The 27,833-nt window shown below is 34.7% G+C and overlaps 1 protein-coding gene across 2 annotated transcripts in view; it reads right to left on the reverse strand.

Annotated features, from left to right (window-relative positions):
• LOC142344773 (uncharacterized) overlaps positions 1-27,540 on the reverse strand; it is a 79,223-nt gene extending 51,683 nt beyond the window's left edge. Inside the window, exon 1 of one of the 2 annotated variants that reach the window (XM_075396692.1) lies at positions 27,138-27,540. In XM_075396692.1, the coding sequence (XP_075252807.1) occupies positions 27,138-27,181 (44 nt within the window). In that variant the 5' untranslated portion in view covers positions 27,182-27,540. Of the gene's footprint in view, positions 1-11,633; positions 12,054-27,137 lie in introns of those variants that run through there. The other variant, XM_075396694.1, reaches the window with a different exon arrangement.
• Between the last annotated feature and the right edge of the window lie 293 nt (positions 27,541-27,833).

Below are 27,833 nucleotides of genomic sequence, written 5' to 3' on the forward strand. Positions count from 1 at the left end.
CTGTTTGTTGGAATGTAAACAATTTCAAACCCCACGCCAACATGTCTAGACAAGATAACAGCTGAACAAACAAATCCCCCCTCCCTACGCGTGTAAACAAATTTATACTCCTCTATATCAGCTCTGATGTTTATACGAAATATGAAATTCAAAAGATCGGAAAAAATATACCCTGCTGAATCAAGACCCATTCAATGTCACAATTGTCCAAGGCAATTTAAAAATTTCCATTCACTAATGCAACATCGCCGGGCCAAGCACTATAAAGGCCATAGCAGAAAACAGTTTTACAAGTCCCGACCTTTAAATCTAAAAACTGACAAATTTTCATTAGCAATGGATAAATTAGCTCGCCTCCTCGAGTCTATTTATATTTCCCGAGGGAACCCCAATTCAACTTAGTTCAATATGACATAATTCTATATATAGACTTGACGGCATAATGATGAAATGGCTAAGTCAAATAAACAAATCGGTGTGCAAAAATTTTTCAATCTTTCCGCCATTGTTCTTTCTTGTTGTTCAATATAAGTTTTATGAAAATTCTTTAGTTCTTTGGCTCTTTATTACATTACTGCAAGTCTTTTGTTACACAACCTTCTTCTTGAATTTGCTTTCATCCTGCTTTTCCTTGCAGTTCCATACCACATAAAAAACAATTTTTCAGTTCTGATCTTACTAGAATTGGTTCTAGACTCTGCTGTTAAGTCTTTTTAAAAATTTCTTTGAAAGAAAACTGTTTGCTTGATTACCGTTTAAATCCGTAAAATCGGAACAAAAACATCTCAATTGTTTATCCATCATCTGCAATATGGCTGCTGAATATTTAGAAATTGCAAAGACAAGTGAGCGAGGCACTCGAACCCTTGTGCGAATGTGTCACAACTTCAAAAATATTGTCCTTGTGCAGGAAAGCTTTGATGACAAGACAGAATTATGGCACATAAAAAACAGCTTTATTGTTCCAGTTAATTACCTTGAACCAATACTTGAATACACAAAACAAAACGATTTATTTCATCTTACAAAAACGCCAGAAAAATCACCAAGACAAGAAGAATCTCCATATGCTCATCGATATTATGGATGTATTACTCCAATTCAAACAAAAAAGCAGGATGTGAAAAAATTGGCGAAGCGAACAAGAAAACTTTTTGCAGACTACGATCATGACTGCATTGAAATTTGGGAGAATTAATTGGGGCAGCTAGAAGAAGTTGAGCAAATATCTGGTTTTTGGAGCTTTGATCAGTCGCCAAATGAGGAAACAAAAACCCCGGAAAGCCTCCCGTTGATTGCCAACAATTTTACTGATGATCTCAGCATCGATGAAACACCTCCTTTGAGCCAATGTTATGCCCCCGTGAAGAAGGTCATCAAGTTATCTCGACTCTAAAGTACAACAAAACTCTTTAAACTCATTGTACATGTTGTATTTGTTGCTTTTCACAATGTTTAATAATGATAATTTGGTTAACATTTTGAAAGCAGTTTTCAATTAAACTTTAACTAAAGATTCATCTTAGCACTAGATAAACATTGTGAGAGAGAATTAAACGCTGCTTAAAAATTCAGACAATGAACAAACAAGTACTCGAAACAATATTTTGAACAAATAAGCAAAGTAGCCCAGGTTGAATTAAACCCAGCTGAAGCTTGGATTTTTTATATATCACGGCAACAACTCAATAAACAATTTTTCATCAGAAATTTGTATGCTGAAAAATTCAGACACTAAACAAACACTTATGCAAGACAATGTTTTAAGCAAATAAGCGAAGAAAGACTGGGTTGAAATTAACCCAGCTGAAGCTTGAATTATAGAGAAAAGACAGTAAACAATCAATAAACATTTTTTTATCAGATAGTTGTACAGTGTACCAAAATTAGGGTAGACAAATAAGAAGTAAAATTGAATTCAATATCACCTGTTTTAAACAAACAAAAAGTAGAAAAACCGTTGAGCACATAAATCTATAAGTCTGCGAGTTGTGTTTCCCTCTACTGCTGTTTGCGGAGCAGTAGCTTTCTGTTGCAAAAGTAAACAAAAAAGACGCGCACTCTGATTGGATGAAACAAGTTTAAAGTACAGTTTGCCCGACAATAAAATTCTTACATTTGCTTTTTGTCTTAACCTGAAATTCACATGATTGAAAAACTTCAACTCTTTTTATTTCCCCATCATAATTTTATACTTTTTTTCTTTACGTTCCTATTCCTTCTGTCTTTCTCCTGTTCACAATGAACGCTGAAACGTGTACAATTTGTCGGAAAAAACTCGTAGATAAACGCAGCCTCAGAAGTCACATGCAAACAATTCATAAACAATACGTCCAAACCAACCGATTCGAGTGCGATGAATGTGTGTTTGCTCACAAGGAAGTCATAGAACTCGAAACGCGTCGTTCGTTTGATGTTTACATAAAACACGAGAAGCTGTAACTGGTTAAATACTTGCTCACCATAACATAAGTTTACTTCTGGCTTGCTTAAGCAGAGTTTATTTGCTTGTAAACAAATTGCGCTGCTTGATGCCTGTATGTATTGACAGTGGTACATTGAACAAAAAAAATTGAGCAGCTTCAGCTTTTCTTTAAATTGTAAACAAAACAGGTGAAGCTGTAACTGGTTCAAAATTTATTCGTCTTAACAGTTTGTTTTTGTCTTTCGTGAAGATGGAAGTTCAGAAAAAGACTTTTAAATTACAAAATTATGAAAAAGTTTATCCTGCTGCCAAAGCCATTCAGTGTCACAATCGTCGAAGGCCGTTCGGCACCTTCACTTCTTTGCTGCAACACCACCGCGCTAAGCATTATAGGACATATTTCAGAAAACATTATCAGAAGTACCAACGAACGCAAATGAAGTCACCAGCAAGTTGTTTTTCATCAACAATGGAGAAGCTGGTTCGGCTTATGGAAACTGTTTTTTACATACCAAAAAAAATTTAGCGCGCTCATAGAAAACCTTACAATAAGAGATGACGTAATTCTATTTTTAGACGTGATGCAAAGATTATGCATTCCAAACAAATAAACAAATCATTCTATTCATAACTCTTATCATTCCGTCATTTCTCAGTTCCTATTTATCGATTTCGTAACTGAAATTCAACTCTATCCGATTTGACAAAATTTTTCCTCGTTATAAATGATAAACTTGTTCAGTTTGTTTTTTCACTGCAAAGATGTTATTTCGAAAACTTATATTCAGTTTCCAGTTACAAACCACATACTGCTGAAAAGGTTTTTTGAAAATTATGGCCACTGAATATTTAGAAATAAAAAAACCAACGATTCTCAAATTCGAACACTGGTTCGTACATGCCACAGTTACAAGAATGTCGCATTGATGAAGGAAACGTTCGATGAAAACACGGGTTTATGGCACAGTGATAACAGCTTTATTATAACAAAAAGTAGAAAAACCGTTGAGCATATAAATCTATATGTTGTTTACACAACAGTCTGCGAGTTGTGTTTCCCTCTACTGCTGTTTGCGGCTATTTCTCCGTCAAATTCTGGATCTAATAAAGAACAAGCAGCTACAAAGCATAACTGTCGATAAGATATGTGTGTATAATTTATGCTACCTCTCAAAGATAAAACTTTTTCATGAATGAGCTTGATGTCTTTTGTTCCTATTGTGTTCATTATTTAATGTTTACTGAACGTGAGCGTTTAGAGTTTTTGTTTAAAAAATCCTTTGATTCTGATTGGTTGTTAACTCGAATTGTGAATGCAGCACTGCGATTGGTCAATTTATTTTGGAAAATGTTGTGACCCTGAACATGTTTGAGCATGATCCGATGACTCTCCACTCAATATATCATTAATGATTTAATACATCTAATAACAGGTTAGTTATTTTTTTTGTCCCATTTATGTATACATTTATGGACATAAGTGATTATGACCATAATTGCGCACATAATTACGTGAAAAGTTATTTCCTTCCACAACTCTGGTTTTTTTAATCAATGTGTATATTTATGTATGTATGTGTATGAATGTATGTATGTATGTATATATGTGTGTATGTATGTATGTATGTATGTATGTATGTATGTATGTATGTATGTATATATGTATGTATTTGTGTATGCATGCTGTATATGCATATTTGTAGGTTTGTATGATGTATGCAAGTTCCTTTTTATGAGTGTATATATAATACATCCATACATATAAATATGGATGTATGTAGGTACTTATTTTTATATTTATTATTGATGTCTCTATGTTTTTACGTAATCATAACTGTAAGTTTGTATTAAAGCAGGATGGCGCAGGGGAAGCGTGCTGGGCCCATAACCCAGAGGTCGGTAGGTCAAAACTATCTCCTGCTCAATTTTTTTTACGTAAATTTATAGAATTTTTTTTGTATGCATATATGTACTGCAGTTGAAATGTTTTACTTAGAAAACTCTGATTGTTTTGGACTTTATAAATAATTAGAGATCTCTGATAGTTCGGGGTTGTGTTTGGTTGTGGTTAATGTAGGTGCGTGGCGCGTGTGTGTGTTTGGGGGTTGTGTTCGGGTGTGGTTGGTGTAGGTGCGTGTCGCGTGTGTGTGTGTTTGGGTGTGTAAGTGTGTGTGTGTACATGCGTGGTTTTGTGTGTGCATGCGTGTCGCGTGTGTGTGTGTGTTTGGGTGTGTAAGTGTGTGTGTGTGTACATGCGTGGTTTTGTGTGTGCATGCGTGGTTTTGTGTGTGTGTGGTGATTGTAATTGGCTGATGTTTAGCGGAGTGTTTGGGGTGTGTCGAGAAACGAATGTTGGTGTTTATCACACCAAACGTGTTTCACAACTTCTCATATTGATCAAAAGTAAAATAGCGTTGAAAATTTTCCTAAATTTTGGACCCCATTTTCCAAAAAATTTTACAAGTTATTGTCCCCCTATGGGACCAAAATTTCAGTTTTTGAAAAAGGTGTTTCCGACAACTTTTTTCACTTACAAAACATGTTTCACAACATTTCACGTCGATTGAAGCCAAAAACTCGACAAAAAATTTTTCGAACCAATTTTTCAAAATTTTTTACAAGTTATTGTCCCCCTATGGGACCAAAATTTCAGTTTTTGAAAAAAGTGTTTCCGACAACTTTTTTTCACTCACAAAACATGTTTCACAACATTTCACGTTGATTAAAGCCAAAAACTCGACAAAAATTTTTTCGAACCAATTTTTCAAAATTTTTTACAAGTTATTGTCCCCCTATGGGACCAAAATTTCAGTTTTTGAAAAAAGTGTTTCCGACAACTTTATTTACTCACAAAACATGTTTCACAACATTTCACGTTGATTGAAGCCAAAAAATTGACAAAAATTTTTTCGAACCAATTTTTTCAAAATTTTTTACAAGTTATTGTCCCCCTATGGGACCAAAATTTCAATTTTTGAAAAAAGTATTTCCGATAACTTTTTTTACTCACAAAACATGTTTCACAACATTTCACATTGATTAAAGCCAAAAAATCATCAAAAAATTTTTTGATCCTATTTTTCAAAAAATTTTACAAGTGTTTGTCCACCCTCAAATGAGGGGAAAAAATTTTCTCAAAAATTGCATTTCGGCGAAAAAAAATAGGGGGGACATTTTTTGCAATTGGTCAAAAAAGTTAAGTGTCCCACCCCGTTGTAGTCGGGCACAGAAAATCGCGTTGCAAAAAGTGTCCGTCCCCCCCCCCCCCCCCCCGTTGAGGTTCCTGTCAGCTTTTTATACTACTGGCGTATTGTGCGATGTGTGGATTGATGATATTCATGAAGAACTCATGGGTTTCCCAAACAAATAAAAAGTTTATTGGGAAGAATGGTGTACAGCAGCTTCACCAAGAGCTGAGGAATTTTTAATTTATTATAGCTATGATGCCTAATCCTCAGATTTAAAGTGAAGGAGAAAAAAAGAGAAACTTGAATGAAATGAGGTTATGACTCCTAATGATGTTGAATGACAGAGTTTCAGAAGTGGCAGAGTTGATAGCTACATATTAAAAAAAATCAACAGAGAAAAAATCCGAAAAAAATCAGCAGCAAATTTTAAATATAATCTGAATAAAATCTGAATAAATTTTATAGTTAACTTAAAATCTGAGTTTTTGACAAAAAAACGTAACAAAAGTTCCTTAAGAGCTTCTGGAGCAATATTCTAGATTATTAGGAAAAATCGGCGGGTCAAACAATCACCTTTTTTGTATATTAAATGATTCAGCTCCAACAAAAGCAGCCAAAGTAGTGAAAACAGATTTTGTAAAAGTTGACAAAATTAAATTGGTCACTCGGCAGCAGAATTTTGGGAAAAATTTGGAATAATAATAAGTTCTGCTGTTGAAACCATTCGAATGATTTTATTTGAATTATGGAAATGTTGCGCTCTAGAGCAAAAAAATATAACACCTCAACAATTCTTTAGACAACAATACGATCTTGAGTAATTCATTTATTGATTCAAAATTCATAAATTGCATGATGAGAAAGAGGGCAGTTAATTTGTTTCAGCAGTAGCTGGCTAAAGAGAAGATGAGAAACTCAAAAAATACACAAGATTGGTTGAAAAAAAATTCACATTTCAAGCCCCAAAAATTTTTTTAAAAAACAAAATTCAAAAACCTTTCAAAACATTGTACGTGCATGTTGTCTGTTAATGCCACTTAAAATATTCATGGTAATTTTTGTAGCAGTGCCACATGTAAAACAAAATTCATCCATCTTTAGTATGGAATTCTGCAGTGCCATTGCCATAACATATGTCGACGTAGTGAGTCAACAATCACAATATGCAACTGAAAGACTTTTAAACCATCATTACAAAAAGTAACAAATTTGTAGTATCACTTTACAGCATCACGTTCCATATCTCTGCCAGGATACAGGATGCAAACCCCTGGTTTGCAATTCAGGGTCAGGAGCAGAGAGAAAGCCACAATTAACAGCAACTTGAAATGAGTGCGGTGGCTAAATTTTAAGCGAATTAGCTTGAGCAGTGAGAGCTAATTTTTTTTGTTTGCTTGCTACATTGACACATACAACTAACCGTTAAATTGGATAGTAATAACTGTAACAATGTACCTTATTTCAATGAATTACTCACGCATGTCTTTCGGTAAAATTATATCAATAACCAACAACGGGATGAGATAAAAACCCAATATAGCAAATAGGAGCTCCCATTCAAAGACTGTCGAAAACTTGAGTAGTTGACAAATCATCGTACTCTTGAAGATTAAATAAGAATGTTGGTTAATTGGAATTTATATGTTCTCGTTGGCTTTTAGTGGACATCCCTTCATTCCTTTGAAAAAATTCTCCGAGCTACTAATCATTTACTTTGTCAGGATCTTCTTTAAAATTAAGAAAAAGAAGAAAATCTGGAAAATATTTGGGAAAAGGGTTCATTCCAAGTTTAATTCTAAATCCCATCTCAATAGAATTCCGATAAAAAAGATTATTTGAGAAAAAAAATTCTATAAAACAGAATAATATGTGTTTTTACCGCCTAGTTAAGATCTGAGAAGTATCTCATCAGCGCTAAGAAAAAAACACACTTTTTGTCAGTAAATAGCTTGCTTGATATTGGTCAGATTTTATGAGAATTCGGGCCCCAAAAAGCAGAAAAAAAATTTTATTCAAAGGGATTGGTAAAATGCGTTTAATTGAAACACCTTTCAAAACATTGTACGTGCATGTTGTCTGTTGATTCCACTTAAAGTTTTTCACCATGGTAAATATTATAGCAGTGCTACATGCAAAACAAATTTCAAACATCTTTAGCGTGGAATTCTGCAGTGCCAATGCCATAAAATATGTCGGCATAGTGAGTCAACAATCAGACTATGCAAATGCGAGATTTTTACACCATCATTACAAAAAGTAACAAATTTTTAGTATCACTTTATAGAATCACTTTCCGTAACTCTGCCAAGATACAGGATGCAAACCCTTGTTTTGCAACTATGGGTTAGGAGCAGAGAGAAAACTACAACTAAAACCAACTTGAAATGAGTGCGGTGGCTACATTTATAGCAATAAAGCTTGAGCATTGAAAGCTAATTTTTGTTGTCTGCTTGCTACACTGACACAAACAATAATTCAATAATTTGAATGGTAATAACTGTAACAATGTACTTAATTTCAATGGATTACGGTGGATATCTCTGCCAGGATACAGAATGCAAACTCCTGATTTGCGATTCAGGGCCAGGAGCAGAGAGATAGCCAGAACTAACAGCAAGTTGAAATGAGTGCGGCGGCTAAATTTATAGCGATATAGCTTGAGCAGTGAGAGCTAGATTTGTTGTTTGCTTGCAACCTTGACAAAAACAAATATCCCCAAAATTGGAGTGTAACAACTGTAACAATGCACTTGATTTTAATGGATTATTCACGCGTATCTTTCAGTAAACTTATATCATCAACCAACAACGGGATGAGATAGAAAGTCAACTTAGCACTTAGCAGCTCCTCTGCTAAGACTGTCGAAAACTTAAGTAGCTGACAAATCATCGTACTCTTGACTATCAAAGAAGAAAATCTGAAAAAAATTGGCAAAAAGCTTCTGTCAAAATTTCTTTCTAAATCACATCCTAAGAGATATCTGATAAAATTGATGATTATTTGAGAAAAAAGATGATGAAAAAAATTGAGATGTGTTTTTAACGCCTTATTAAGATCTGAGAAGTATCTCATCAGCGCTGATAAGAAAAAAATACTTCTTTTTTCATTAAATAGCTTGCTTGATATTGGTCAGATATTATGAGAAATCATGCCCGAATGAACAGGATAAATTTTATGAATTATATAAGGGGATCAGTAAAATGCAATTGTTCCTAAGGGTCCAATCTAACTTTCCTATAAAAGTTTTTCAGGTAATTTGTTTCAGCGGTAACTGGCTAAAAGGAAGATGGCAGTAACTCAGAAAATACACAAGATTGGTAGAAAAAAATTCACAAAACAGTTTTCAAAAACGAAATTCAAAAATCTTTCAAAACATTGTACGTGCATGTTGTCTGTTGATATTCAAATGTGCAATGAGACAAAAAATGACCTTTTCAATTTATTTTAAAGCTTACTGTTACATTTCACAAAAATGTTAATCCAACTGCTACATGCTATAATTCTCAATTAGATTGAAAAAAACAAGTCAAAACAAGCAATAAGGAGGGCGAAACAAAGCTACGGGAAAATGACAATTGACAAATGCGTCAAACTATCTTCAAGAAAAACAGATTATCTCCTCTCTTTAAAAAATTTATTCATTCATATGACAATTTTTTATCATACAACAAAGCCACAGCAATGTTTAGAGTACTAACTCTATGAAGAGACTCGTCGGTTCTCACTCGTTTGTCGGTTCAAATGAGCAGAATAAAGGAATAAAAAAACTAGTATTTTAATATTTATGTTCTCATCGGCCTTTGCAGGTAGTCTTTTCTTTGAATCAGAAGGTTTCCGAAACAAGTAATTAATAAAACATCAAGTTTTTTGCAAGAAAATTGAAACAAAAAATCTGACTAATATTGTTCCCAATTGTAAAATAATTCAAGTTAAAGGACATAAATAAAAAAACTACCTCGGACAGAAGTCAACAAATACTTTTGAAGCGTAAGTTCTTTTAATTGTAAGCTTCAAAATTTTAGCCAGGATAAGAACAAAGTAAGAAAAAAAGAGTTGCAAAATTTTGAGGCACGACATTTTAACTGCAGATCAATGTTTTAAAATACCTCGCACCAAAACCAACAGAGGCATTCCAATCTTTAGAAAAGTGCATCTTAAGAAATTTATATAGTTGAAAGCTGCGAGGGAGAAAATCTTAAAATCAGAAAGTGTCCATAATTGCTCGTTATGTAGTTTGAGCCTTCATAAAATAACTTAAGATTTGCGTTTTCGAAAAAAAACCAAAAATTGAAAAAAACTCTTTGAAGATTATTTGTGTGTTCATGAGGCTTTAAATGGCATTAACATTTTGTTATCATAAAAAATTGTAATTTAAAAAAATATTGGAAATGATACTAAGAATTAGAAGCAAACACAGGGAATATTAAATAGAAAATTGTTCAAACACAAACTCTTTCGGGTCATGTGGTTAGAATTGAAGGCACGAAATATTTTGAACTTTATAAAACTTCAAATTTTCCTAAGAAGTCAAATTCGCCTACAAAATAAACTCGACTAATAATTATCTATTTCATGCCCGATTATAATAACCTTCTAGTATAAACTTTTTTTAAAAGTGTTTTAATGTTCATGCCAATCTGCTTAATAGAAATCAAGGGGCAATAAAAACAGTGGTATTTGTCCCTGCATTACTCCGGCAAAAAGCCAGACAAAAGTGTCCGGGTCATTTTCTCAAGGCGAGGAATAGTATTTTCATCAAGTGTAAAATTGATTTAATTTTCATATGAATTTACCGTTTTACAACATTCTTAGAATTTAATTGTTAGATTAGTTGCTCGCACAAGATTTTTTGTTGTTACCAGAGAAAGTTTTTCATTGCAGTTGGCGTTGATTGAGGAAGTATTGCGTGTCTCATTGGAAATTAAATTGAGAAATTTCTTCGTCCTTATAAAATAGTTAAAATAGATCAAAAATTTCCTGATTATGTCAATTTTTGACTCTCATTTAGTCGTTGCAAGCAACGTTTTCTCAGTACATACATTTTATTCAGACAAATTTTATGCGTTTTATTACAATCAGGAAATAAATGTAAGACTGTTTGTAATGCAATAAAAAAGCTGTTTCTAATTTTTTCCTTCAAATTTGTGTTTTTATTTGCTGCATCGTGCCTCAACTTTGTGATTGACAGTCATTGATTTTAAAAAGCCATTTTGGAGTGATCATTTGAGAACAATTGTTGGGAAATCGAGTTTAGGAAAGATTTTTTTAGAAACGAACTAACCAATTTTGTTTTTGTTGAGCTTGTTTTTGTTGAAAAAAATTTCTGACACTTTGTATTCTTTCTTTTCTTGTTCTTCTATAGGCTGGACGAAAGAAGGATTGCATGGATCCTCTGATTGATGAATGTTTTCTTAAAACAAAAAATACACATTTTTTGCAGTTTTTTTAATTAAAACTTTTTGATTATAGCATACCGCTCTGGATTATTTTTACTTCTAGCTTTCATTCAAGTTAATTATTTATACAAGTTTTAGGGTTTCATTACATAATTCACCATAAATGTATTTCATATTGCATTTGAACCATACTAAGCGGGAAAATGTCAGAAATGTAAAATAATTTGGAAATTTTTATCTTCTTTTTTTCTTTGAAAAAAAAAAACTTTAAAAGCCTTTACCACTTGTTCTTTCAGTTTTTGAAGAGCTTTTTATTTGTTCATTTTTGTATATCTCTTTGCATTGCCAAAATTTACTTAAGAAAGCCAGGGTAGTATAAAGATCCTAGCCAAAGAAATTTAGAGGTCGGAACAATAAATGGTAAAATAGTACAAAAATCTCATTTCAGAGTTTTAGTGGGAAATCTAAAATACGAAGTTAAGAACTGATTAAATACTTTTATATAACTTTTTTCGATTTTGGATCGCTTCTAAACAAAAGAGAGTCGCAATAAAAATGGCCTAAATTTAAATTATTTAACTTGGAATAAATTTAAAAACAAACTATTCGAAACAGAATCCTTACCTTGCTTCGGTTCTGCCTAGAACGGTCCTCTGAGCCATTTGTCAATTAAGAAATTCCTCGCGCGAAATACAATTGTTCGAAAAGCAACGATTGACAACAGCTATTGTGTTTGTAGTTCTTTTTAACACAGAGAAATTTAAAAGCTTTGATTTTCCTGAGGTGGGCCAGCTATTATGCTAAAGGAAATAGTTGAGTAGAAAATTGGGTTGGGTGAAGCTACAAATATATTAGAGCGTTGGGAGAAGTAACAAATTATGAAGGTACGTATAGGTAATTGTATATCATGCATATCTAGCTAGAAATATTGACCATGAGGGGGGTTTAGCTGACATAGAAAAAGTTGGAAATTTAGCCGACAGATTTATTCTAATATTTCGATAAATCTGATCAAAATCTGGTAAAAAAAAAATTACTAGTTCGTCCAACCATTAATATTGGGGCGAGGTCGGGTCGTCGGCTAAACACCCTGTCGGCTAAATCGGCGATTGCCATGCATATCGGTCGTTGCTTTGTGGTAATGTTGTACGACCTTGAAGTGACATTTATCCAATGTTGAGACAGGGAGGGGAATCAAAACCTAAAAGTTTTAATGTGCATTAGGCCGAATTGAATCGTCTAAAGAGATTTTATTGATTTTATGTACATGCCTGTCAATATTGTTAGCATTTCGAGTACGACCATTGTACTAAGATTCTTGCGAGGTCTCGATTCCTAGATCTTTAATAAAATTAGTGTTCTAGAACTAATTGTTATTTAAGAGGAGAAATTACAAATGGACAATGTTGTGCTAATCTTAGGAGATAACAAATACAGAAAAAAATGATTCAAAATATACATAAGCATGCTCGTTGAACAAATCTATTTTTGAGACCAAGAACATCGGCTGAAAGTACGGTTGGAAGATTGGAAAATTGATTCACGGTTTTAAATTACATTTTAGAAACTGTAGTAACCTGACAGTGCGTGTGAACAGTTCGTCCAATCGGAACTTATTGTCCTAAAAAGCCCTTTGTACAAAATCTGCCAAAATCTACGGATCTTTTCAACAATCCCCCCTTGGTACCTTATAGAGGATCGCCCCTTCTGCGCTATACTTTAACACAATTTAGATTGCCTAAGCTAGCCACGCTTGTTGTAGTCAATAATAAAAACCATTTAATGATTTATTTATCAAAAAAATCAGTCTTTCAAATACTTTATCGCCTGTAAAGTACATTAGAATCTTTCTGTTTAGACCCGAGAGAAAAGATATTTTTCGGAAAAAATTTTGATCCCATTTTTTGTATTTAAGCTATATATTATCATCAGTATGCGTGTCAGTATAGTTTGGCTAAAGAACACTTTTTAAAGGTTGGGAAGGCTAACAAATTGACCATTTTCGCCATGTTCACTTTAAATCAGTAAAAAACGTTAGATTATCGCTACGCAAAACGTAAGATCAAATTTTCTGAATTTCTTCAAGTGTAAAACAGATGTTTATTCAACAAAATTCTATGACGGTTATCTTGCAAGATCTTGCAAGATCCTTGCAAGATAAACGTCCGGATCTTGCATCCTGCGAGATAAACGTTATTTCACAGAATCTTTCGAGATCTAAGCTGACCATTGGAGTTTGTCTGGGGACTGTAGTTTAGATAGCCGAATAACAGTTTAAGCGCAATTGCGAACCGCTGTTCGCTGCCAAGCTTCTCATGCGCGGTGGGATGTTATCTGGAAAACGCGGATCGGTTATCGCATCAGAGACACAAAGCGCGCCCACCGATGCAACAGTTGGACATTCTCTTCGTTTTGCATTACAATTTGGCTATTTAACATAATAAAGGGCATTTTATTCTATTCAATTTAACATAGTTCTTTGAAAAAATTCAATGTAATCTAAAAAGTATTCTTATGATCTCAAATCTCATGGATTTGACAAATTGTCTCAACAACTGTGTTCAGAAGCGCTAAAAGTGACACAATTTAATGAAAATAAAATGCTAATTGAAATTCTTACATTATCATAGGTAAGTTGTGTACTAATAGACTGAAAGGATTTGTAGAATTGTATCCTTTCAACAATCCCCCTTTTGCAAAGGAGACAGAAAGGAGAGGGGGCATTCTTGAATAGAAATCAGGTGAGCGATTTTGACTAATTAGCGACAGCTCATATAAGTCTTTGCGCATGCGCACATAATGTTATACTGAAGAGAATAAAATACCCTGTCGTACACAAAAAATGAGTACTAGATCCTGAGACTGGAGTTAGCATTCATTTTTCAGACTTTTGTTTCGCTTGGTGCTCTCGCTTTACTATTTAAGCAGAGGAATTTGCTACGCAAACCTTCTCACTAAATCTTTTCTACTAAATATGAGAATGAAGACGACTTGTGGAATTATGACTTAGACAGTGGCAACTGTAGGCGAGATAAAAAAAAGTAAGAGAATGAACTTCAGTAGTTAATGAAAATCGTGAACAATAATTATTTCCTATGCTGGAACATTATCAGCAGTTATAAAGATGAACAAGACAAATTAACTTAATGTGTAAATGAATTTCCTTCTTTTTGACAAAATTTTTAATTTGTTTTTGAAATAAAAAAATTTCAATAACATTGTTTACAATCTTTTAAAAATTTTTCAACGGTTATGTAGCAATTATAAACATATGTACCGGTTATGATAGCTAGTGATACTTAGTAAAAAACGAAGTTTATTCCTCTATATACATTTTTAATCACTCGGTGTTTTCCTAATCCAAACCAAAATTTTTTCAAAATTCTGATCCACAGGGCAAATTGTCAAATACTTGGGTCTGTGGATGAGACAGTACCAGTAACGGGCAACGGTGATTGGGAAATGGTTCCATTTGAGCGGCTGTATATACAGTTGATTGAATAATTGATGTCTGAAAAGAGCCAGTCGGCTGGACATGAATTAGTGGACTCACTAACTAAATGACTCATCTTGATCAAACTCATAAAGATTTGAACTTTTTCTGATCGTTTACCACAACGAATGAGATGTTGCTGCAATGCTTCTCGGGGTGCAGGTGAACTAGGAACGTTAAATATCGGTAGGTGGAGCTTCTGTCACTGTTGGTTCAATCGAAGAACATAATTTTTTTATTTGCTCGGTTGTTTGGAGGCAAGCTTCAAATTTACTTTTGATATAGGCATTTACATTGCGCGTGAGATGTTAGATCACCTTGAGGATATAAGACTTGCGTTGTCGCGATTTATGTGCTTCATCTTGCGGTACCCTTTTTAAACTGTTATGAACTTTTTTATATGGCTGCTGTTCTTGCTTCAGTTGTTTTTTCTATAAGTCGTAGGCCGAGTCTGTCAACATAATACTTTAATACATTTTTCCGATCGTCTCCAGTCCCTAATTGTGCATCGAGCTTCCCTGTTTTACGGATAACTGACATATACTGCTCGAATTTCTGCACAGGGGACAAAACCTCATAAAAACCGTCCAGGATCTTTTTTGAAAGATTTTGAGCTTGTGTTTTGCGTTAAAACTTGATTTGTATGGCGGATTCTTTGAAGGATATTGTGCTGTGTATGTTTGTTGATCTAAAAATCTTGACACGTCATCTGCCGCGGCTTGCAGTTCACTATTTTGAGCCGATTGAGTAGTGTTCTATTTCTTCATCTCTTCTGTAGTTAGTCCTGTCATCTTCTGGCAAAAGTTAGTTGAGGATTACTGTTTTTTCATCTAAACACAATTTATTACTTCATCATAACTCATATCAGAATGTTTAGGTGAAGTCTGGTTTTACGAAGCGCAGTGTTAGAACGACGGCCGAATTGTGATTCCAACGGCAAGCATTCAGCAGTTTTTTGTTTGCATATGTGGAGCTGGTAAATTACTCTTTTAAGTGCTGCTCTAATATTGAATGAGTTAGTTTCTTTACTTGCTGCTTCAATACATGCAGGACGTTGTTTAGTTCTACTTGAGAGTCCTCCTAATAGTTTAGTTCAACGGTGATCCTTTTCCTTTGCTGGAGTCAAAGTAATTAATTTTTTTGGTGCAAAAATTTTATTAGATTGCCATCGTGGTACTTCATGAAATTGTATATAGTAATCAAATATTTTTTTAACATTTGAGGCAGTTGCGTTATCAAAGTTTCTAAGGATGGATATTTGTAAAGTCGATCAATGCAAGTTAATATAAAAAATATCGCTTTCTTGTCACGATCGAGAGTTAGCGATTCAATTATGGCCATACAAACATTCCTCCAACTGCCCTGGTGAGGTGCATGAACGTCTTTGACAAAAGCGTTCTTGAGTGCATGGGAAATTGCGAAATTCCCGTCCATGCCAACATAACGGCTGCTGACATGAAGGTCACGCCAGATTGAGTGAAGGTAGGGGCTTAAGCTGTTTTAGTTTTGCCTGATCCTCACGTAAAATAGAGTCTCATTCCTTTTCATATACTGCATCTTTGCTTGCTAGCGATGCTATGAGATTTCATGGAGAGCTTAGTCTGCTATGTGAAGGTTGTCTGTGTGGCGTTCTGAGTGTAATATCTGTTGTAAATGATACGGGATGCAAGGTTCGAGTTAAAATTCATGGCAAAAATTAACTTTTCCTTGATGATGCTTAGTATTGATGATTGTATATAGTAATCAAATATTTTTTAACATTTGAGGCAGTTGCGTTATCAAAGTTTCTAAGGATGGATATTTGTAAAGTCGATCAATGCAAGTTAATATAAAAATATCGCGTTCTTGTCAAGATCGAGAGTTAGCGATTTGATTGAATTTGCGCCTTCGATTGAATATTGATTTTGAGTTAATTTTACAGTTGGTGATCGATCAATATTGAAATAAAAAGTCTTGATTGTTATTGGGTTGTTGTACAGTAGTGATTTGCTAAGCTGATATATTATCAAGAGGAAATGTATTAAAATGAGTAGCGCAAATAATGTCTGTGTTTTCTAATTTTTTATCATCACATTGAATATTTCAGAGTGTAGCAAAGAGGAAGTTGTATATATTTTTGCAAAGCGGACTTTTGTGACAATTTACTAATTTTTGGTGTAGAATGATTTTTATTGTAACTTCAACTACGTGTGACGAGTATTTGAGTGCAAGCGTAAGCGCCATGCAAGATTGGTATTTAAAACATCGGGGATAAAAGTATTTAGATTTGAGGTGATGCTTTGCAGTGCGAGTGTTAATTTATTCTTAGTCAAGAGTACTCGCGATGCATGAATGCTATCTGAATTGGTGGGCTTAAATGTAGTTTAAATTCGCTGAGAGGGTTTGAAGTTGATTTGAGACCAGCATACTTGCGGCCTAAGCTCTATATCCGGATTAACGTAAATATTTCTAGTTATTTAGAGTGTAATGATTTGCGCCTTCGATTGAATTTAGATTTTGAGTTAATTTTACAGGCGGTGATTGATCAATATTAAAATTAAAATGTCTTGATTGTTATTGGGTTGTTGTACAGTAGTGATTTGCTCAGGTGATATAATATCAAGAGGAAATGTATTAAAATGAGTAGCGCAAATAACGTCTGTGTTTTCTAATTTTTAATCATCACAATGAATATTTCAGAGTGTAGCAAAGAGGAAGTTTTTATCATTATTTGATATATTTTTTGCTGTTTGATATGGATTCTGGTGGAGTTAGTCCACTAAACCCATTTTGCTCCTGGTGAATGTTCTAATTTGAATTGAAAAGGTAAGAGATGGCCAACTTATTGTGACAAATTGCTGTTGTAAGACCTATTAGAACGATGTTCTTTAAGAAAAGAAAAACAGAAAAGCCCTGTTATCTGTTGCGACTGAAAGTTCTTTACCTTACAAATGACTTTTAAAATACTCAATTGGCCAAACTACTCCGAATAGTTTCAATTCATTTATACTATATCATTCTTCAAAACAATTTAAAAACGTAGAAGCAAAAAATATGAGTTTCCATTTATCAACTGTCAGTTGTTCAAGGGCTGCTCTGAGACCGAAACGAGAAGCGTTGCATATGGCCCATGTTTATAGTTGAGGGATATAACGAATATTTTCGGTGTGATTTGCAGTGCCTTTTGCAATAGATTTAGTGATCACCGCATTAGTGATCACGAGGGATGGCAAAATTGAGCTGAACTTGGAATAAATTTAAGGATATAGGGTACGGAATCGAGGAAAGAACGAAATTTTTTAAGCGTTTTATGTGGATTGAGCGCAAGGATTGTAGATATTTTTGATCTGAGAGGATAGGTGCTGGATGAGGTTTTTTACCCTAATTACGAAAATTTTGGTTTAGGGAAAAGTTTTTTTGGGAGAATTACACGAGGTTTATCTGCATTCAGTTTTTTTTAATGCAGTCTGTTACTAATTTAAATCCATCGCCTCTAGAACCTTTAATCACAATTAAATTATCATCAAGAAAGCGGAAGGTCCTATTGAGGCCTATAGGAGCACAGTCTTTGCTTTTGGCACTTGGCTGGCTTGTAAGTCAGTCCACAAAAGCCAGTTTTGAGTCTATACTTGTGCGCCATACCACTACCTATAATATTTAATTTACATTGTTTTGCGGTATCAGGATGGAGATTTTGCTGGCTATAAATGTATTTGAGATCTATGGTGGAAAAGAAAACTCTTTGAAGGGGTTCAGTTTGATAGTTAGTGATTATCTTTGTTATAGATCAAATAAAATGTCAGTGTTGGATATCTGATATTTTGTGGTTGGATTTATTCAGAACTTTTGAGTCAAGCGCTAATTTATTAGTTTGGTTTCTTATCATTGTACTAACAATGGAAGATATAAAATATTGATCTGAAAATTAGTCAGTATTTCTTTGTGTCCCAGTCTGAGTAATTGTTCTCCTTGTTGACCCTTTGATGTGTCTTAATAGGTACCCCTCTCTTTTTTTGGTAGTTCAATTCGTCAAAAAAGGTATGAAAAATTGTTTTGATATTCGAAATTTGAATAGATTTTATGTATTGATATTATTGATCACGCTCACTTCAGTACGGCATGGCGTTTCAGTAACTGAAATACCAAGTGCATCAAACAAATTGCGACCAATGAGAAGCTTTAGACCATCGCGAACCTCCACGAATTCTGCATCCTCGACTTTTAGCAGCCACTGGAATTTGCAGCAAACCAAATACAGGACTTGGCTCATTCGCAAAGGTTTTTAAATTCTCTCGCGGATGGGTTTGTTGGCCATTGTGCGAGAGAAGAGTTGTTGATGATTTCTGTAAGAAGTGACTTCCAAAGTCGATCAAGAGGCCCAAATTTGTGTTTCCCATTTGAAGTGTTCTAAATGCAGGTCTGATTGGAAGAGTAGAACGATGCGTGCTACCATTTTTTAAAGTGAACTATCAACGTCGGATTCGCATTCTGCTTTTAGATACGCATCCTCGCCTTCGTTTATAGTTCATTTTTGTGATGGAGTTAACTGAGTTATCTGTTGGGGCCCAAACGATTGAATTGACACTTGAGCGAGAAGTTTTTGGAGGATTAGAATTTGCCCTTGGCACACTCGAGGAAAGTGATTTTATAAACCATAATGGTTACATTTCTTACTCTTTACAATTCATTTGTCTTTGTGGTTTTGTGACCAAGATTTGCCACAATTTTGGCAGTTTTGATTTGTCAGTCCTGTTTGACTGGGGATTTGCGTTGCATATTTAAGGTTGTGGAGAAACAGCATTCACTTGAGTTGTGGATTGACGTTTAAAAATTTGGGTTGATTTTGATAACCAAGTTCCATGTGGATCGCCAATTGTAATGACTGGACCGGGTCAACTGTCTCTATTAAAAAATGTCTCTGAATTTTTGCGCCATGTTATTAACGTTGAAAAGATCTCTTATCAGAGTACCTTTCCGTATGGTTGCCCAAATCAAAATTCTCCGAAAAATCTTTCAAAATTCTCGTAAAACTGTTCAATTGGATTTTCTTTCGTCTGTTTTGTTATGAGTAACGTATAGCGATCGAATGTGAAGTATATGGTTCTAATGAAAACCTCCTCCATGATGCGCCAAAATTTTGCTGTAGTTCGAATGTCCATTCTGGGATGCGAGTTGCAACTACTAACTAACCTATTTCCCTCAATTCCAAAGCCAAGATTTATTACTAGTCCGCTTGTTTTTGCCAGTAATTCAATTTTTGTTTCATGTTGACAAAGGTATGGAATTGAGGAAAGAATGAAATTTTTAAAGCGTTTTAGTTTGATTGAGCGCAAGAATTGCAGATATTTTTGCCTTGAGAGGATAGCTGTTGAATGAGGTTCTTTATCCTAATTAGAAAATTAATGGTTTAGGGAAAAATTATTTTGGTAGAATTATACGAGGTTTATCTGCATTCAGTTTTTTAATGCAGTCTGTAACTAATATAAAACTATCGCCTATATAATATTTACTCACAATTAAGTTATCATCAAGAAAGCGGAAGGTGCTATTGAGGACTATAGGAGTATAGTCCCTGCTTTTGGCACTTGGCTGGCATGTCAGTCAGTCAACAAAAGCCAGTTTTGAGTCTATACATTTGCACCATACCACTATTTACAATATTTAATTTACATTGTTTTGTGGTATCATGGTGGAGTTTTGCTTGACTATAAATGTATTTGAGATCTATGGCGGAAAAGAAAACTCTTTGTTGAGGTTCAGTTTGTTAGTTAATGATTTGTTTTGTTCTCAGGTCAATTAAAATGTCAGTGTTGGATGTCTAAAATTTTGTGGTTTGATTTATTATGAACTTTTGTGTCAAGCGCTAATTTAATAGTTTGGTCTCTTTTCACTGAACTAGCAATGGAAGATATAAAATTTTGATCTGAAAAATAGTCAGTATTTCTTTGTGTCTCAGTCTAAGTAATTGTTTTCCTCGTCGACCCTTTCTTGTGTGTTAATAGGTACATCTCTCTTTTTTTGATGTCAAGATCGGAATCTTTTGTGAAACGCTGAATTAGCATCATGTAGCTTTGAACATTCAATTCGTCACATAAGGTATGAAAAATTGTTTTGATATTCGATATTTGAATAGATTGATTTTATTGATCACACTCACTTCAGTACGGCATAGCGTTTCAGTAACTGAAATACCAAGTTCATCAAACAAATTGCGACCAATGAGAAGCTTTAGACCATCGCGAACCTCCACGAATTCTGCATCCTCGACTTTTAGCAGCCACTGGAATTTGCATCAAACCAATTACAGAACTTGGCTTATTCGCAAAGGTTTTTAACCCTTTCGCTGGTGGGTCTGTTACCCTTTGTGCAAGGGAAGAGTTGTTGATGATTTCTGTAAGGAATGACTCGTTTAGAATGCTACAATGTCTTCCAAAATCGGTCAAGAGGCCGAAAATTGTGTTTCCTATTTGAAGTGTTCTAAATGCAAGTTTTAATTGGGAGAGTAGTACTCGCGATGCTTGCTATCATTTTTTCATGTGAACTATCAACGTCATTCCGCTTTTAGATACGCATCCTCGCTTTCGTTTATAGTTTATTTTTGTGATTGAGTTAACTGAGTTATCTGTTGGGGCCCAAACGATTGAATTGACACTTGAGCGAGAAGTTTTTGGAGGATTAGAATTTGCCCTTGGCACACTCGAGGAAAGTGATTTTATAAACCATAATGGTTACATTTCTTACTCTTTACAATTCATTTGTCTTTGTGGTTTTGTGACCAAGATTCGCCACAATTTTGGCAGTTTTGATTTGTCAGTCCTGTTTGACTAGGGATTTGCGTTGCAAATTTAAGGTTGTGGAGAAACAGCATTCACTTGAGTTGTGGATTGACGTTTAAAAATTTGGGTTGATTTTGATAACCAAGTTCCATGTGGATCGCCAATCGTAATGACTGGCCCCGGTCATGTGTCTCTATTAAAAAATGTCTCTGAATTTTTGCGCCATGTTATTAACATTGAAAAGATCTCTTATCAGAGTACCTTCTCGTATGGTTGTCCAAATCAAAATTCTCCAAAAATTCTTTCAATTTCTCGTAGAACTGAACAATTGAGTCTTCTTTTATCAGTTTTGCTGTGAGTAACATATAGCAATAGCGATCAGTTGTGAAGTGTCTGGGTCTAATAAAAACCTCCTCCATGATGCGCCAAAATTCTGCTGAAGTTCGAATGTCCATTCTGAGATGCGAGTTGCAACTACTTAAAATGATCAGCTTGTTTTCGCCAATTATTCAATTTTTGTTTGACGTTGACAACGGTTTTCCGAATTCATCTTCAGTTGGGTCTAGCGGGCTAGTCTCTCGCGTTCCAATTGTGCTGATAGTCATTGAAAGTTGTCTTTGTAGATGGGTTCAAGTGGGAGTTGAGGAGGGTTGTCTTCGTAGGAGGGTTCAAGTGGGATTGCGTCAACATTTCTGTTCTTTTTTGCTAAGAGGCCTAACGTTAATTGAGTCTGTCATTTTTCCCATATAGGGAGAAATTCCAAGCCTGGCTTCTCCCCAAAGAGGTCCATGCCTAAAGGGTGTGCTTGTGAGAGGTCGACTCTGCCACAGTTAAAGTCGTACTTAAGTAAAAATTTGAAATAGATCTTGAGACTTGACTTAGCTTTCAGGATTTCAATTTCAGCTTTCAGTAAAACAAAGTTTAAGATTGAAGACGGCTTGTAGAATTATTAAATTAGAATGTGGCAATTCTACGCAAGATGCCAAAGTAATAACAGGATAATATTCATTAGTTACTCAAAGTCAAGAACATCGATAACATCCAATGCGGGAAGATGATTAGCAGACATATGAGTGAACAAAGTAAATTAGCTTAGAGTGCAAATTATCTGGACAAGACTTCTTAATAACTGACCTTCAAATAAAATAAGTACGTCGCATATGAATTTCATTGCGCTACAATATATATGTGAAATAGCTTTTACGACATAAACCAAGCAAATTTTACTAGCCAAAATGTGATACAAAACAATACAGAAAAAAAAATTTGACCCGCGGGCCGGTGGGTGCAATTCGCGGTTTCGTCGTGATATTCGACCCTCGATTTCCAAATAACATCACACAGCGCGTAAAAATTTTGACCATGAACCGCCGTCGGCAGTTACGTTTAAGCTGATTTTTGGTTATCTAAACTAGGTCAAGTTATTTTGCAGTAACGAATAGCAGAGAAGGGTGCACTTCTTTGTAGGTTCCAAAAGAAAAATGGTTTAAAAGATCTTAAATTGGTACTACTTTTGCTTGAGAAATATTCATTTTCGTCGGCGTCAACTGATGTCTCATGACAAGCAAGAAGATCAAATCCGTGTTTAATGAAACCAGAAGTTGCTCAATATTGTCTGAGAAGATTTTGAGGTTTAATAGATTGAGCTAAGAGTGTTAGGATTTGTTCAGCTTTTGTCATTTGATTTCTATTATTTTTTTTTAAAATGAAACGCGAAAAAATTCTGCTTGATTTCCCTAACAAAGATCTAATATGTGTTTCTTGCAGAACTGCGATGCTTTTAATGTTAATTTTAAAATATTGCATTTATTTTCATAGTTTATCAAGCTTTTCAAACGAAATTTACACTGCTTGATATTTTTATTGTTGCACCAGCTCGTATTTCATTAACAATTTTATTGTATAATATTTTTCTAGGTACAATTTGGAGAGTAGTACTCGCGATGCTTGCTGCCATATTGTCATGTGAACTATCTTAGTTAGAGTTGCCTTCAGAGTTTTAGTTGATTTTAGTGATAGCGTTTACTGAGTCATCTGTTGGGTCCAAATTGTTTGAAATGACACTTGGGCAAGTAGTTTTCCCAGGATTAGATTTTGCCTCCAGCACAATTGAGCAAAGTGGTTTCGTAAACCACAATGGTTACAAGTCTTACCCTCAACATTTGTCTTTGTTACTTTGTGAACAAGATGGGCCACAATTTTGACAAAGTTGATTTCTGAGTCTATTTTGTGGTTGAAAATGATCGGGGTTTTGCTTTGCAAATTTAACGTTGTGAAGAAATAGCATTCACATGAGCTGCTGTGACCAATTGACAATTGGAGTTAATTTTGGTAACCAATTCCATCTGTATCGCCAATTGTAATGACTGGCCACCGGCAACTGTCTCTATTAGAAATTCCCGCTGATTTTCTGCGTCATGCTTGTTAAATTTGAAAAGATCTCTTATCACAGTACCATCTCCTATGGTTGCCTAAATCAAAAATCTCCAAAAATTTGTTCAAATTCTGGTATAAATGATCAATTGAGTCTCCCTTTGTCCGTTTTGTTTTGAGTAACAAATAGCGGTCCAATATGAAGTTACTGGGTCTAATAAAAGCCTATTCCAAGATGCGTCAGATCTCTAATGAAGTTCGAATGAACAATCTGACATGCAGTTCGCGACTACCAAAGATTCTTCAATTCCAATACTAAGATATACTACTCATACAGGCCTTCGATTTCCTTGTTTCCAGGGCTTACTGCAACCAATTATTCCAAGTTTCAATTGACGTTCACAACGGTATTCCTAATTCATCTTCAGTTGGGAGTAGCGGGCTAGCTTCTCGCGTTCTGATTGTGCTGATGATCCTTGAATTGTTCTTTCGTAAATGGGTTCATGTGAGAGTTGAACTTGTTCGGGTCGAGTGAAAAGTAGTGTTTCAAAAGTTATTTTCTCTTCTGCTAGCAGGACTAAATTTATAGAAGGTTCCAAGCTTGTTTTCTCACAAAAGATATCAGTGCCTTAAGGGGCCATTTGTGAGAGGTTAATTGTAACTTGTCGTACACAAATAAAATTGTGATCTAGATCTGGATACTCGAATGAGCTTTTACTCTTTCAGACTTCTGTTTCGCCTGGCCAGTTTGCTTTACCAACTTGAGCAGAGGGATTTGCTACACAAATCTTCTCAATAAAACCTTGTCAAATAAGTTTGAGAATGAAAACGACTGGTAGAATTTATGAATTAGAATGTGGCAACTCTACGCAAGATGCCAAAATAAGAGAATGAATTTCATTAGTTACTGAAAGTCAAGAACAATGATAATTTGCCAATGCGGGAATGTGAGCAGCAGACATATGGGCGAACAAGACAGACTAACTTAGGGTGCAAATGAACTGGACATGACTTGTTAATAACGGACCTTCAATTAAAATAACTACATTGTATAACTTTAGCTAACTTGATTAAATATATGAGCCATGTATGACATACCCCATGCGACGTTAAATAGCCGAAATGGGATACAAAACAATACAGAATAAAAACATTTTTCGAATATCGTGTCGGTGGGTGCGGTTCGAGACTTCGCCTTGATACCGGATCCTCGATTTCCATATAACCTCACAAAGCGCGTAAGATTCTCGGCCGTGAACAGCGGTCTGCAGTTACGCTTAAACTGATATTTGGTTATCTACACTGAAGCCAAATTATATTAAGGTTTAGTATAGCACAGAACGCTGCCATTCGTTGCAAGGTTCCGATGGAAGGATTGTTGAAAAGATCCTCAATTGATACTTTACTTTGCATATGAGACATTCAATTCAATCGAAGCCTGTCAATTGATGTCTCATGACAAGCAGGAGGAACAAACCAGAGTTTAATGAGAACACAAAGTGCTCAAAAACTGTCTGAGAAAATCTTGCTTGAGTTTCAAGAAAATGAGCAAAAAATATAGATACGTTCGGCTTTCATCATTCGATTTCAATTTTTTTAATGAAACGCAAAAAATTCAAATTCTTGATTTTCCTAACAAAAATCTAATGTGTATATCTTACAGAACTGCAATACTTTTTAACAACATTTTTTCTAAGAAAAAGCATTCATTTTCAAAGTTTTTTCGAACGAATTTAACACTGCTTGATAATTGTATTGTTGCTATCTCTTAATTTCTTTAGAAATTTTCTTATATAAAATATGTGAATAATACAAAAATGTGCAAATCTTTACAAACGGATGTGAAACTTCTGTCGCTTTCAAACTTCTCTCATACCAGATCATCGATAAATATACCTTATTTAGTCAATCCTAATATCATCTTGCTAGTCTGAGTACTTACTAAATAATCACTATTAACAAAGTTTTTTTGATAGTTTTTTGGACATTTATTTGAGAGTAATCGGAAAGTTTTTTTCTTAATTTAATTGATCAGTGTTTCAGACAACTGTTATGTTATCCACAGATGCCAGTGACGTCAATTGCGCATGAAAACGTCTTCAGAGTTTTATTGAAGCAATCTCGAGAACGTATTTTCTAAGTCGGCATTTTGAATTTGAATAGTGAATACCCATGCTGAGGTCCACACCCAAATTGGCAAACCCAGTCGAGCGCACACCCATGTTTTCCCTGGCCGAAATTTCAGGGTCTGAACGGAAGTTCGATCGAACTACAGTCTGGACGATGGTGTGGAGATGGTCTGGTCAGAGGTCATTTTGGTCTGAAAAACCTGATCATAGGCGGATTCGAGCGCACTTGGGTCTGATCAGAGGCAACTTCTTGCGCAATTGGGTGTGATTATAAACTCTTCGAGCGCTCTTGGGTCTGATCAGAGGCGACTTCGAGCGCAATTTCGTCTGATCATAACCTCTTCGAGCGCAGTTGGTTCTGATCAGGACCATTTTCAACGCAGGAATGTCTGATCATGAACACTTCAAAGGCAATTGAGTCTGATCGGGCTTGAGCGCACTTAAGTCTGATCACAACCTTTTCGAACGCATGATAATCCCACCAGAAAGCAATTAGCCTAAAATTTCATTCCGTTAAACTTAGTCTAAAATCTCATTCAAAAAATCAGGGTCCGTCACTACTCAATTTCCCACAAGCGACCAAAAGGTACAAAAACAACAATAATTTTTAATTACAAAATGAAAGCAAGAAACCGGAGGTCTTCTGATGAAAAACAAATACAAGGCATCAGAGTTTTATTTTCGTTTCTGACCCCAAGCAAGGCAATTGTAGTTGTTTAACAACAAATTGAATATGTTTAACAACAAATTGAAAGGACACCAACGGCTTTTTTGAAATCGAAACTGCGTTTTTCTTCGCGACAAAAACGATTTTGCCACCTGAAAGCATTGTGTATTGTGGTCGAGATATTTAAGACATCAGATATTTTATCACCTTTCGTCATCAATTAGACGTTAACAACAATTAGAGTAAAAACAATTAGTATTTTAATAGTGCAACTAATGCAGCAGTTAGGTTGAAAAAGTGATGGTGACACCAAATTTTGGTGAATCGAATTTGAAAGATTGCTGCACAGATAGCAAAAATTCAAAAACTCTATTTTATTTAAGCAAAAGAACCTCAATTGATGCTTCGGAATGAACAAAGAAATATGCAGAAATTCTGGGCACTAAAAATACGCATCGAAATAATTCACCGTGAAAGAACGGTAGAATTAGAGGGGATGAAAATTCAATTGTTTACATTTGAGAAAATTATGCTTTTAATTTTAACATCAAATGCCAGCAAGCTTTTTATTGCAAAATAGTTTTTGATGAGGGAAAATCAATTGAGTTCCCTAGCAAGAACACAAACGGTATTTTCCATGGTTTATGTGCATCATCAATTATAGTCCGTTTATACGGTAGGTAAAGGTGTTCAATCTTGTGCGATACTCACTTTTGTGTCCTCATTAGGCCATAGCTGCAGTTTTGGGTAGACATCCTATGCCCGTAATGAGCCTTTCAGTCAGAAATATATATATTTTTTTTACAACAACCAGTCATGCTTATATAAAATATCCACAGATATAATTTCGCATTATAAAGTAAATTTTAGCATAAAAATTAATTTGTTGCTGGACCACGAAAGGTTGGCAACAAGTTTCCTCAGTTGCAAATGCATAAACTTTTGCGACAAGATTTGAGGACCATAACGGATCTATTATACCATCAAAGTTTATTTAGAGAGCTGATGCAATTTAGTTATTGTAAACAAGAAAAACGAATCACAAAAATGCTGTCAATCGGATTGCTTCAATATGAACTGTTTTTGAGTTTTTTTTACGAAATAAACAGTTTTTTATGTTATTTCTTGCGAGCGAAACAAGCTCAATGAAGCTGTAAGTATGATATTTTTTGCATCATTTCGAACGCGCATTTAAAACAATTGGTGCAGAATAAACTTTCTGGTTTGTTAATAGAACATTTCCGACCAATTGATGAAAATAAGTTTGAAAACTTTGATTCGACGTACAAGAAGCCTTTCCCGTTTTGTAATATGTTGCATTTTTTCAGTTTATTTGCTAAGCACTTAAAGCATCTGTTGAACTTAAATCAAAAAGTTTTAGATTCGACTTTTGACCTCTTTCAGGAC

This window comes from Convolutriloba macropyga, chromosome 8, assembly GCF_964194025.1.
Source record: "Convolutriloba macropyga chromosome 8, txConMacr16.3, whole genome shotgun sequence".
Taxonomy (NCBI): domain Eukaryota; kingdom Metazoa; phylum Xenacoelomorpha; order Acoela; family Convolutidae; genus Convolutriloba; species Convolutriloba macropyga.